The sequence below is a fragment of the Anabrus simplex genome, chromosome 4 (assembly GCF_040414725.1).
Source record: "Anabrus simplex isolate iqAnaSimp1 chromosome 4, ASM4041472v1, whole genome shotgun sequence".
NCBI lineage: Eukaryota > Metazoa > Arthropoda > Insecta > Orthoptera > Tettigoniidae > Anabrus > Anabrus simplex.
Window position 1 is genome coordinate 423,245,240 of NC_090268.1, and position 14,462 is coordinate 423,259,701.

The 14,462-nt window shown below is 39.2% G+C and overlaps 1 protein-coding gene across 1 annotated transcript in view; it reads left to right on the forward strand.

Annotated features, from left to right (window-relative positions):
* Nucleotides 1–14,462, forward strand: part of LOC136872059 (uncharacterized) — a 492,909-nt gene that overhangs the window by 428,024 nt on the left and 50,423 nt on the right. The window contains exons 8-9 of the mRNA XM_067145916.2: nucleotides 7,364–7,687; nucleotides 13,451–14,083. Of these exons, the coding sequence (XP_067002017.2) occupies nucleotides 7,364–7,687; nucleotides 13,451–14,083 (957 nt within the window). The remainder of the gene's footprint in view (nucleotides 1–7,363; nucleotides 7,688–13,450; nucleotides 14,084–14,462) is intronic.

A 14,462-nucleotide genomic window follows, 5' to 3' on the forward strand; every position in this document is an offset into this window, starting at 1 on the left:
GAAACTTATGAATATTTCTGATATTTATGCCCAGAAAACCACAAATGCTCAGAATGGTGTGTATGATACAAAAAAAATTGTCAAGAATTAAGACATCATGAATTCTCCTCCTGCTATTCACTAACTCAAATAAGACTCGGAGTAGAACTATAGAAAGAGTATACACCAGCAAATTTGTTGGTCAGAAATCACATTGGCCTGTCTAATGAGTGGCGAGGGGTGATAAAAATAACAAACATTTATGCAGTTCGCTCTGTGCACGGTAGATCCCTGGACAACAACCTCTGTCGGCACTGCCATGGAGAGAAAGAAACTCTTGCTCATGTCCTAGGATCTTGCAAACACACAGAGCTTCTGCAAAACACTCGACACCATAAAATAACATCATTCATAGCCAAAGAACTGAGGAAGAAAACCTTCAATGTCCATGAAGAAGTTCACAGATTGGCCATGAATGGCAGTTCTTGTCGTATCAGTATGAAAGCCTTCAGAGAACACAGTCCTAAAGGTCCAACTGTGCGGATTGAACACCACAGAGGCCAACCAGAGGAGGCAAAAGAGAGATTTTTGAACCCACAATCCCCTATTACAAATCTAAATACCATCTTCAAGAAACTGAAATAATAGGATTAATGGTCATAGCACTACCTCAGCACTTCGTCAACACATGGAAGCGTTTCCAGATAACCATGGAGAATATTCACAAAATAGTTATGATAGCTCTCAGAGATTCTGTTAGGTTCCTGAGGCACCACATATTCAGTGCATAATGTCATTACTGACAAAACATTACCTTATTTAAATTTATATTGAAAATGAAAATCCACAGCCTGTTTCCAGACATTCGACAGGGTCAGGAATGGAATGAATGAAGCCCCTGTCTAGCGGCGAGGATTGGAAATGTGCCGGCTGCTGAAGCCTGTCACACTCCTTTGACGCAATGATAAATGACTGACAGATGGAATGAAATGTTAATGGAGAGTGTTGCTGGAATGAAAGATGACAAGGAAAACCATAGTAACTGGAGAAAAACCTGTCCTGCCTCCACTTTGTCCAGCACAAATCTCACATGGAGTGACTAGGATTTGAATCACGGTATCCAGCGGTGAGAGGCTGGCGGGTTGCCGCTTGAGCCATGGAGGCTTTAAATTTATATTATACTTTCAAAATTACATAGTTTTCGTGTTTATGCCTTTGTAATGTCTCAATTTACCACATGTGATCTGTATTACCTCGTCATTCATGTTACCTCTGTTCTGTTCAGACTTATGTGTAAATGATATACGTAGGCTGGACCCTGCTTCTTAAAGTGGTAAGATTTTTTTTTTTTTCAAACATCCATACTTTGACACTTGTAGGGCCTAATATGTGTTTTCATCAGAAGCCTAACTCTCATGTTTCTGTGTAAAAATAAAATGTGTTGTTTTACTGCAAGTATGCTATCAACTATGTTTGATTTAGCTTTTATTGCTGAAAAATGGAAACAAAATTTAGCAAAATTATTGATTAATCAAAATAAAAATAGCAAAAAATATACCAAAATATAGTTTTTTAAATGACAAAATTAGGTAAACTTTTTCACCACAACCAAGTGCTTTTACCTATTACATATCACATCATTCATTTCATCTTATTAACTCCTCTGATGAGGTTGATGTCAGGAATGGCTTCTGATCATAAAAGCTTGTACAAAAGTTCATGGAAATAAGTACACCGGGTTGGTAATGGGTCCACCCTCATCATCATCTGGGTATCCTTCCAGCAGGCTGGGCAGGACTTTTGTGGACAATATGCCTCCATCGGTTCCTGTCATTATAGAGTTCCTCTCCTTTCACATCCTGCAGTGTTGTTCCTTTCTTGATAAAGTCTGCATTTATATGGTGCAGCCACCTTCTTCTGGGATGTCCAACAGGTCTCCTTCCAGGTACTGCCATTTCCAAGTATTGTCTGGGGGTTCTAGTCTCTTCCATCCTTTGCACATGCCCAAACCATTTCAACCATGCATCGTACAGGTCACTTGCATGTCATTTCTAATGCACTCATTTCTAATTCTGTCTCTTCTTGTTTTTTGCATAGCAAATCGTAAAAATTTCATTTCACATGCTTGCAGTTTGCTGATGTCTCTTTTCAATAACACACAGGTCTCCGAACCATATGTCATGATTGGAGGAGGTAAGATTTGAACATTGTTTGTTTGGCTTTTATGGGAACTCCTTTGTCCCACACTAGATTTCATACCTTATAGAAGAACATGGAACCTTTTGTCACTCTGTTCTGGATTTCCAATTTAGCACTCCCCTGGTTCTATACAATACTTCCAAGATAGCTGAAGCTTTCTACACATTCAGTTCTCTGTCCATAAAGTAGTTTGAGGTCACATTCGTTGGATGTTCTACTCAATTTCATTGCTACTGTTTTCTTCTTACTCACAGTTAACTTATATTCCTTAAATTTGTTGACCCAGCAATCTAATTTCCTTTGGACTCCTTGCTCTTTTTCTCCCCAAATGGCAACATCATCTGCAAACACTAATGCATTCAAATCTCCAGGTTCTGCAACTTTAATTTCTTTAATGATTACATCCATGAGTGTTAGGAAAAGTAGTGGAGGTAGTGCACTGCCTTGTTGGTACACCTCTCTTTGTTTGGAACCATTCAGATCTACCATTCCCTATTTGTACACTACTTTCACAGTTTTCATATAGCAGTTGGATCATACCAATTAGAGAATTTGGAAACCCTAGTTTATGCAGAAATTCCTATATTTTGCTCCTTGGAACACTGTCATAGGCTTTTTCTATATCTAGGAACACTACTATCAGATCTTTCCCTTTTTCCCAGTACTTTTCCATTAGTTGTCTAACAGCAAAAGTTAGGTTTGTTGTTCCTCTGTTGCCTCTGAAGCCATGTTGTTCTTCTTCAAACTGATGTTCTATCCTTGTTCTTAATCTCTTCACTATGATCTTTTCCAATATCTCAAGGCAGTGTGGTAGCAGAGTAATTCCTCTGTAGTCTGTACACTTTCTTCTGCTTCCTTTCTTGAATACCAGTATTGGTATGATCAATCCTTTTTTCCATTCATCTGGTATCTTACTTTCTCTCCAGATTACTCCTAGTGTTGTGAAGGAAGAGAAGGATAAGAGTTGGGAGATGTATGCCTGCCGCTTTGATTTTGTCTGCAGATAATCCACCTCCTCGTGGTGATTTTCCTCCTTTCATAAGCTTCAGAGCATTTTCTGTTTCTGACTGTGTAATTGGTCTTTCTTCTTCTCTATGGTTGATAGGTTCATTGTTTTTGTGCTTCTCTTCTTCACTGCCATTTAACAACTTGTCGAAATAGTTTCCCATTCCTTCTCTGATGTTTGCTATATTCCAGATTAGGATTCCATCATCTGTTTTAGTTGCTTTAATATCCTCATTGTCTGATCTCCCACTCTTCAATATTCCATACAGCATCTTTTGATTCCCTTCTGAGTCCTCCTCTAGTTTTTGTGTAAGCATCCCCCTACTCTTATCCTTCTCTTCCTTCACAATTCTCTTCACTAATAATTTCTTATCTCCATATATTTGTTTGAGGTCAGCTATTTGTTTGGTTATCTTTTGGAAAGACACCTTGCATTTGTTTTTGCTTCTCAACATCTTTATGTTTCTTTGCCATATTTTGGTCTTCAATAGCTTCTTTTACTTTTCACTCCACCAACTGGTCTCTCTTCTTTCTTCCTCCTCTTGTTTTGCCACATACTTCTGCTGCACAACTCACTAATGTTGTTTTAAATAGGTTCCATTCTTCCTGTGCACTTTGTGTTCCATTCTTTGGTACCTTTTCTATTACTAACTCTTGAAAAGATTTTTTTATTTGCCTCATCTTTCAATTTCCAATCTTTTATTCTTGGTATTTTCTGTGTTCGTACAACCTTATAGTTCAAGTCAGCTATTAGTAGCCTGTGATCGCTGTCTAAACATTCACTGGGAATAACTTTTACATCTCTCACGCCTTCTCCACTTTTTCTATCTGTTATTGCATTATCAATGACTGTTTTAGTTCTTCTATCCCAGCTGTATCTGGTTATTTTATGGCTGTCTTATTTCTTGAAGAAGGTGTTTTTTATTATCATGTTATTTCTGGCACAGAAATCTAGGACATTCTCACCTTCAGCATTCCTTCCCCATACCCAAAGGGCCCCATTACCTCTTCATAGCCTGTTCTATCTACTCCAACTTGGGCACTTAGATCCCCTATTATCATAATATTATCCTCTTGTACATAGTCCTCCAAATTCTCAAGGAGGGGCCAATGACCTTCGATGTTAGGCTCCTTAAAACAACAAGCATCATCATCATCATCAAATTCTCAAGGAACTCTTGCTTTTCGTCATCATTATATCCTGTCTGCGGAGCATATACTTCGATTATTGTGAGACTGTTACTGCCAAGTTTTACACTGGCTTTGATTATTCTTTAATTTATATATGTGATAGCTGTTATGGCTTCAATATCTTTATGTAGCACAAATCCAACTCCATTCTTTGTTTTCTTCTTGTTACCATGCCAGTATAGCTTGTAATCTTCCCTCAGTTTCTTTGATTTCACCCCCTTCCATTTTGTCTCACTCATTCCTGATGTATCAATCTTCCTCCTTTCCATCAGGTCAACTATCTCTTCACACTTGTTGGTCAGTGTAATTATATTCAGGGTTCCTACTCTCATTTTGGTTTCTTGGTAAGGTCTGTTCCGGTTGTTATGTCTTTGATCGGTATAACTTCTTGCATTTTCAGGGTAAGAATCAACTTTCTTAGGGTCATCATTAGTTCCTGAAGTGAGTGCCAGAAATGGAGTCTTTTTCTGGTATGTTCGATCCGAGGCTTGTCCGGACGTTGAAAGCAATGAAATAATTACTTCTTTACTGGCTCGCTGGGCCTAACATAAAGAAGGATTTTCTTTCGGGGTTTACTCCCTTAGCCTGTCAGGAAGTCATAAAATTTAAGAAATGAGATTTCCACTTCCGGAGGTGCATATGGCCCTGAGATTCACTCAGCCTATACCAAAAAAGAGTACCAGGTTAATTCCTGGGGGCAAAGGTAGCCGCACGTAAAGCTGACCACTCTACCCCATCACGTGCCGAGATTAAAAATAGTGGAAGCCTTTACCTTCCACTCATCCAAGGGCCTTCATGGCCTATATGGAGATGACTTTGCTTTTTACTTTGCTTTTACTCCCTTAACCTTTGAGAATCCCTTCTCATCCCACAAGGCAGTGGGTTCCATCTGTACTAACCCAGAGGATGGGGTGCCTCTTTCACCAGCTCTGCCGTACCAAATCATCATCTTTACCTTTGCTGCCATTGAGGTCTTCACCCGTAATCCTGGGCATGGGTTCCGTGATATATCCCACGGGATTGGGTCGCTGTCTGAACTTAGCCATCCTATCACTCCGGCCTACTGGAGTGTAGGATGCTTGGCCCCGTGACGTGGATGCGGCAGGCAAGAATTACTCAAGTGGAGGACAGGCAAGGTGGCCCTGTCTCCCTTGAGCCGAGTTAATGGTTGTATATGATGCTACAACCAAAGGCCACCCTGTCAATATTTATTATAACTTTGTTAATTTACTTTACAAAGGAAAAATTAAATGTGTCCTCCTAATTCGATACAAAACATAAATCCATCATTAGGTGGAGCAATAAAATTCAAACAAGTTTCGACTCGTTTGAGCCATCTTCCAAATTTTATCAGTTTTAAGCTGAGTTGCGTGAGTTTTTCCTTTGTTCCTATGAGTTTTCTTGGTGAATTTTAAAAATTTGGGGGTTTTATTGATAAGTCGTGCCCTAATTTGGCAACCTGTATATTTAGATTGCAAGAAAGGTTAGCTTTCTTACCTGCCTGGATGGCATTTCCATTAATAATTAATTCTAATATCTTGTAATTCATAAATTAATCAATCATCGATCAGACATTCTACAGTATGCTTGGACCCCGCAGCAGGATCTCGAAGAAGAATCTAGTTCAGATGGCGGTATGGATGCCCTTCATCCAGTGCAGCAATTTATGTTGTAATTGTAATTAATGATAAAGGGTCTTAGATAATAAGGAGATTTTGCTTATGATGTTATTATTGCTGATGAAGAGAATGGACATTTCTTGAAACATGTACGATGATTAAATTAATGAAGTTATAATACAGTAAGTATTGACAGAGCGGACCCATGAACAACTTGGTGTAGTTATTTCCATGAGCTTAGTCAATATGCACCAGCATAAGGCTAAAATTGGTCAATTTTGTGAATTACAAGGATTTATCTCACTTTATACCCGACCTCGCAGAGAAACAGGACAAGGGTTGGACATACATGAAGGCTGGTTTCACCTCCACGGTTATGCGAATACACCCTGGAAGAACTGAAACCAAATATCTTCTAGGAAACTGACATTATGCAAAATGAACTAAGTTATAGTGAGCAATGTAAAGCTTCTGAACCCACTGAGCCCTGCATATTTGTTGGATTGAAACTGCATTGGCGCTGGGATTATTTTGGAGGAAATATAGTGTCGCTTCATATTGTGAGAAATTTCTTACTTACAAGAACATTAAAGATTTTAATATACATGAAAACAAAAGGCTTTCATACCACAAACTGCAGAACAAGGAATACTGTAAAACATTTTATTTTATTAGCATCACGGGGCCGTACTCAGCCTGCCTGGTGAGCTGTAACACAGTTTTCTCTTTGCACTTCCTCTTCGATTTCCACATCTATTTGTTCTTCAGGAGTGCTGCTCACACTAGTACTAATATTACTACTAATTTCACTTAAAAAATTACTTTCCTAATCATCATTACTTCCTAAAGCGGGTTATATATCGGTAAATATCAGTTCTATAGTGGCAGCCATCTTGTTTACAAGCAAATCTCAAAGCTAGAGATAGCCCACTTCAAACTAATATTACCAAGCATAGCAAAGAACATATAACATTGCAAAGAAAGAGTCCCTACACACATCACAAATGCAACTCACTCTGCCATCTCTTGAGGAAAAGTTGAATTACGTAGTAAAATGAGACAACGGAACAGTTCCGTGGTCCGGCATTTGGTCCACGGAGACGAAGCACGGAACGGTTCCGTGGCTCGGGCCCAATGATTTAAAGAAGTGTCAAAAATGTGTGAATGATGAATCATCCCCTTTCATAAAATTGGTAAGTAACAAACTTCTTAAAATTGTTCATGCATTAGTGCTGAACTCTGCTGACATTCATCAGTGACTGACAAGCTTCCCAATAGTTTTTACTTCAAATGGTCTCACTGTATTATCACTCCTTTGTATTACTTCAGACATATTCATGATTCAAGTTATCTTCTCTTTCCTTTGCAAGGCTCCACGCAGCAGTCATGACAAGTCTGGAGACTCTGGTATCTCGGGTGACGCCAGTCCCGGTGGCTGTCCTGAGGAATCGGAGGCCCCCGCCGTGCGTAAGAATGTGCCTCAGCACGCTTGGACCCCGCAACAGGATCTGGAAGAAGAATCCAGCTCAGATGGCGGTGTGGATGCCCTTCATGCAGTGCAGCAGCCGGTCTCAACGATAGGGCTGCAGCCAAAATTCTCTCCACGCTCACACGTCTTTTCTCTTTCGCTACCTCGAGACGACCGTCTCTGTCTTGCACTGTATAATGACAATGATAACTTCATCTCACCGATGGTAAGTTCTCAGTGGTATTGTATAGCCACAGTTTAGCTAATGTCATATATAACAGGTGGTTACAATCAAACTTTCTCTACTTAAACCACTCTAGACAGGAAGCTATTTGTGGCATGTGTACCAAACTCGGTGCAAATGACATCCAGATAATAACAACACTGAAAAATAACAGGTAAAAATCTATGTCAACCTTGTCAGTACTACTAAAAAGCTCTTCTTTTCATTTCTTTACACCATGGATCTGATTTTGTCTTTCGGGTTTATAGGGCACAAGCAATAATTTACAAAAACTGACTTGCATGTTTCTGGAAGAAAGCCATCTATTCATGAGTCAATGTTGGCTTCGTGTACCGGTATTTATGATTTGATATGTAAACAAGCAGCCACAACAGCAAGTCTATTTATTAATTCGACTTCAACCTTTAATTCAAGGATCTTTTTCCTTTTTCTTGCAAATAAGACTTGAATTTCCTTTTGTTTTTTATGTAACGGAAAGCTCCATGACACCTGACTAGAATGTTGGTAGCCATTTTGGAGACGTTTTCAACAGACAAACAGAAGGAGCTGCAATACAGAATTTTAAAGTTTAGATGAACACAATGTTTTTAGAGACATTATCAGAATTTTAAGAAGAAAATATTGGTTATTGTAATTATAGTTCTTTATGTAATTTTAAATATATTATTTAGATGACAAATTTTGTATTTATAACTTATTTAGAGTATATTGTTAGTAGGTTTTGAATCAAGCCTGTAAATTATTTGGTGGAATGTTCGCTCGCCACGGCCGCTTCCTTCCAACTCCTAGCCCTCTCCTATCCCATCATTGCCGTAAGACCTGTCTATGTCGGTGCAACGTAAAGCCACTAGCAAATAAAAACAAAAAAAGACAAGTTTCGACCCGGCATTGGGTCATCGTCACTGATAAAGTGGATAATTGAGGTTCTTGAAATATGTACAACATTTTATTAATATAGAATGCAGAATATGAATCTCATGTTAAATCCGTATTCACAGTTGAACTTCTTACAAAATTGCACAAAATTATTTTAATCCTCCTAATCAGTACTATATATTTTACGTCCAATTAAGATGAAATTTCAAGAGGTGCGCGGCTAAGAGCTTGCTAAAAGTATATAGGAAAATATTTAATATTTATTTCCACCTATTCAATACAATACAAGATGTTGGCATTTCCCTATATACTTTATGAAACTTTCAATACGGACAAAAATGATTTTTATCACTTGTAATATGAGCTTGCATCCGGGAGATAGTGGGTTCGAATCCTGAAGATGGTTTTCCATGGTTTCCCATTTTAACACCACACAAATGCTGGGGCTGTACCTTAATTAAGGCCACGGCTGCTTCCTTCCAACTCCTAGCCCTTTCCTATCCCATCATCGCCGTAAGACCTATCTGTGTCGGTGCGACGTAAAGCCACTAGCAAAAAAAAAAAGATGTTTTGACCCGGCATTGGATCGTCCTCAGTAAGACATGTAAAATGCATAAAAATCATAAGAAACACACAAAATGAAATGTTAGTAAAGAGTTTTTAAAAAGCATGATGAAAGTTAAAAAACTGTGAAACTGTGAAATATTGATCGCTAAAACAGTCTTGAGCTGGAGGTCTTTCTGTTTCTATGTTTTGTTGTCCTTTGGTGTGGTTCAACTGGTATCTGTATACTATTGGCTTAGTTGTTGTGTTCCAACATAGGCTGATATACATAAGCATTATTGAAGTTGAACCGTCTGATTTTTATTCAGTAAAATTGATAATACGGATAGAATTAAGGTTGGAAAAATGGTAACTAACAGGAACAATATAACTTAATCTAAATGTTGTGAGACAGGGACAATCCTGTGCACGTTGAATGAGGAAACTTGTACAAACGTGCAGAGCATTATCTCTGTCTTCATCATGCACCCCACTTCCGCTCCCTCCCCTTCTCTTCCCTGAAGCACGGCAGCGGTTTGTGCTTTGACGTAGCAAATACAGAGAGTTCAAAGTAACCTCATTTTCTTGAAAAGAAAACTTTTCTTCACCAATCCGATTGCACCATTATTCTTAACACAACACGAAGAGCATCCCTGATTCTTCTTTGTCGGCATAGTTCTAATACACCCTGTATAAGTCAATATGGGCCAAAAACAAACCATAATGGTTAAAATAAAATAAAAATTGATATCCTGATTACATGCTACGAGACTGCACAGTTCACCAGCACCTGAAAGACAGATTTATCAGGAGAATGCTTTTGCTGATTTAAAGAGAAGCATGTCAAGAGAAGTATAGGGCATGCTTAGTGCAGCCATGCAGCAAGTTGTCCTATGCTTTGAGATTATCATGGACACAGATAGGTGCCATTTCGAGCACACTTTGTAGTGTGATAGAAACGACATCCACAAAATCTGGGCATATTATATGATTATGGCAATGCATTTAAAGTGTTTTGTATGGGAACCAGAGCATGCAGGTACAGAAGGAAATGAAAAGGCAGATAAACTGGCCAGAAAAGGGGCAGAAACACATTTTGTAGGCCCAGAACCTGTTTGCGAGATTTCCTATGGACAAGCCCGATACTACATAAGAAAATGGCTACAAAAGAAACAAATGGAAAATTGGAAAAATACTCTAGGATGCAGGCTTGCAAAGGAACTGATAAAAGGACCAAACAAGAAGCATACTAAAGAACTGTTGAAACTCAGCAGAGAAAATATAAGTTGGGTAGTAGGACTGTTGACAGGACACTGCCATCTGAAAAGACACCTACATAATATCAATATAAATAGTCCGTTATTGGACATTATAAATTTCCAGCTAACTCATTCCTGGTTGCCAGCATTTTGCCCTCATGTGCTAGGTTGGGCTCATCAGTTGGTACCTAGCACACCTACCAAGACGCATGGCTAGTGCACACTGTGGATGCCACTGCGCAGGCTACTTGAAGCCACCGGCAGTGCCAATGCACTATGAAAGACTTGTCTCACTACCAAAAATTGATGCCTGCTTGGCATGGAATGAGTTATCTGGAAATTTATAATGTCCAATAACGGACCATTTATATTGGTATTATAAATTTACTCATTCAGGACAAATATTTCAGATTCCCTATGGGAATCAACATCTAAAACACCTACATAGAATTGTAGTAATAAGAGACAACATATGTAGGAAATGCAATGAAGCAGAGGAATCAGTTGAACACATACTTTTCGAATGTGGTGCGCTGCGTAGAATGAGACTCTCCACTCTAGGACTACCAGATGAAAAGAGAGAAAAAAATCCAAGAAGACCCAATAAGAACAACCTGCAGCTTTGTGAAGGGAGCAGGTATATCTAGGTTGGAATGAAGGAAAAACATGGCAGCAAAAGATCTTAGAGGTCGACGCTAATTAGGAACTAATATTTAGAGACCCCATGAAGAAATGAAGAAGAATAAAGTGTTTTGTTGCAATTGCTTATTAATTACTTCTCTTATCTATGCCCTTGTTTGCTGTATGTTTCCTGTATATGTGATTGCTTATTTTCTACATTGAGTTTGTTGTCTAGGGAAAGTTTAATTGTATCCACCTGGTATATATATTTTCAGCCAACAGCTGGAAACTGCATATGATGATGATGATGATGATGATGGTATATATATTGTATCTGCAATTCCTTAGATGAAGAAGGGCCTGTAATTCAGACTAGCAGTGTTGTGTTCATATTTACGATTACCTCGGATGGACAGTCTAAATATTTATCACTTGCATGACTAAATAAAAATGATATATAATGTGATAATATTTAGTAAAACAGAAAGTACCAGTACAGGAATTTTTACACCATTTGCCTCATATTTAAAAGGCCTCTGTGGTTACTCAAAAACTTGTGACTAAGGAGTTGAAAACTCTGCCTTGCACTATAGTGCTCATCAGAAGAAACCTTCTCACAGACCATCACCCAATAGGAAGTCCGCCTTCGTAGCGTAACGGTTAGTGTTATTAGCTGCCGTCCTCGGAGGCCTGGGTTCGATTCCCGGTACTGCCAGAAATTTAAGACTGGCAGGAGGGCTGGTATGTGGTTCAAATGGTACGTGCAGCTCACCTCCAATGGGGGTGTGCCTGAAAAGAGCTGCACCACCTCGGGATGAGGACACGAGTTTACTTACTTACCCAATAGGAATATTTCCATGCTGTATTTAATGCAGATGATTTTTTCTGTCCTTTATGATTTAGTGTGATAAACCTCAAAACACTTTGAATACAGGGCTTTCAAAAGTGTGCCACAGTAATACAGAGAGCTAAATAAGGCTGTATTTCATCCTCCTTAGTAGTGAACCGCCATAAATCACCTGCCCATTTTTCCTTCTATTGGCATCAGACAATTGTAATCATTTGTTTTGCATACAATTACTGAACATATGATCTTAAGATATTGAAAACTTTATGGAAGACAATCCTAATACTTTTTCTGAAAAATGTCAGACTCTTCACATTTTCCAATGAATGAATTAACAGATTTTCCCATCATCCATATTCAGTCACTTTCGTCCCTTTTTTTTCTTTATGGTGTTACTACATCAACCATAATCCCACTCTCACTTTCAGAGGATAAGCTGTCGATCTCACTTGAATGATTATTATCACGCACACTCTCTTCTCTTACTTCCGAACTCCTATCTAAAACATTTTTAAGTAGACTCTTAATGCATTCATATTTGCATGCGAACTAAAGCAATATTGCTGCTAATTCTAACACTTAAAGGAACAAAATGTAACAGCATCTGCAGTTTTAAGCTATTCATAGGGCATTAAACATTGGAGGAACTTGCAGGGGTATCCAAACTACAAGCAGAAATATAACTGCCTGTGCTGTGCAGATGATATCTGTCATAAGCACTGAAGGCCATGCTAGATGTGGCAGGCCTGCCTCATCATCCAAGGTGAATGGGTTAAGATTTCATACCATGAAGCTCTTTCAGAACTTAGGAAAGTTCCCGGTATACTACTTTTAAAGACAGGAATCTAGACCATGGCGTAACCAAATGCAGTATTTCTAATAAATACTGATAGAACAGAGAAACCCACCTGGTGGCCATGATCATTAAAGCGCTGAAGCTTATATGGTCTGACACTGTAGTTAGCTGGTTCACATCCAGTTGCTTGAAAACATTTTCACCAACAGAATTTTGGCTAGCAGGGTAGGGGAGGAGGTGGTATACAGTTTCTAATCACTAGACTGCATACCAGAAGCCTGGATTAAATTCCAAACTTCTCTGCAGTGCTCTTATGGAATGAAGGTATATGACGCTGCAGATGGTGATTTGTCCATTGGATGGGGACATAAAGACTTGAGCAGACCCCTTGCTGTTGTTTGACAGGAGTAGGCTATCTGCTGGCACCGGGTTTCACTCTCTCCCTTCCTACTATCATATATCACGTCATTCAATTCATCTCACCTCATTAACTCCTCTGATAAGATTGACATCAGTCAGGGCATCTGGTCATAAGAACTCACTACGAAGTTTCATCTCACTTCATACTCAACCCCACAGAGGAACGGGACAAGGGTTGGACATACTAATAGAACATAGAATGTTTGACAACAAAACACATCTTGCTTCTTCTTTTTCCCCTTCAAACTGAAAATGGCAGAAGGAAGACTTATTCCAATTTGTTAGCTCATGGCATTTTAAACTACATATTTTCCATCTTTTATTAGATAAAGTTTATTTTCTTAACCAATTTTTGTTTTCATATTATCAAAATTTTATTTTAGACTCGGATACGGCGAGAAACTCCACCATCCTTCAACAGTCTCAAGAAGCTGAAGCGGTCAGTATTGGGAACGGGTATTGGAGGTCGCCGTGAAGACGAGCGAGGTGATGCACTAGATGGTAATTGGGTGTTGAGCCGCAGCGTACCAAATCTTCCCCAACATCCTGCGAGCTCTAGCACAACTTCTCCTTCATCACCCGACTTCTCGTATCTTGCCAACGGTGGGCATGTCATGTATCTACCACAGTATTCAACAATAGATCCAGAGCTGGATCGTACAACGCCTCGTGGACGTTCATACAGTGCAGGTGTGGGACTCAGAAACCTACGTTCTAGTTCGCATCTGTCCAAGTCGTGTGAAAATATTTCTGTATCAGAGATGAGGCAGATTGGTAGGACTCCATCTCCAGAGATTATTGACATGATGGGAATTAGGAACAGAGACAGTGTCAGTCCTAATATTATCACAGAGGAGAAGGAAGACAGCAACACCCAGAAGAGGAGCAAAGGCCGGCGGTTCACGTTCCAGAGCACGGTACGGCAGATCGAGAGGAGACGTCTGGCAGAGAAACTTTCTAAGGAGGCAGAACTCAAGGAACGACAACGACTTACTGAATTAGAAGCCATGCGGCAGGTAACATTGTTTCTCATTTACCTGAGTACTTTATCAATTTGGAAAATAGTTTGCTGGACAGAGTGGCACAAACGGTAGGAGAGCTGGCCTTCTGAGCCCATGTTGGTGGTATTTGAAGATGCTCAAACATGCCGTGTATTGGTAGAGATTCTGGCACGTAAAAGAACTCATGTGGGATAACATTCTGGGACCTCATCTTCTTCAAACCCCATAAAAGTAGTCAGTGGGATGTAAAATCTATAACATAAAGTATAAATAATAGAAAATAATTTTCTGTATTCCCAGCATTTATATCCCTTGTTATACTTTTTATAGCTGCTCTGTAGCTGAAATGATGTAGGTGTTTGAAATGAATATATTCAAATAAGAAATACAATCC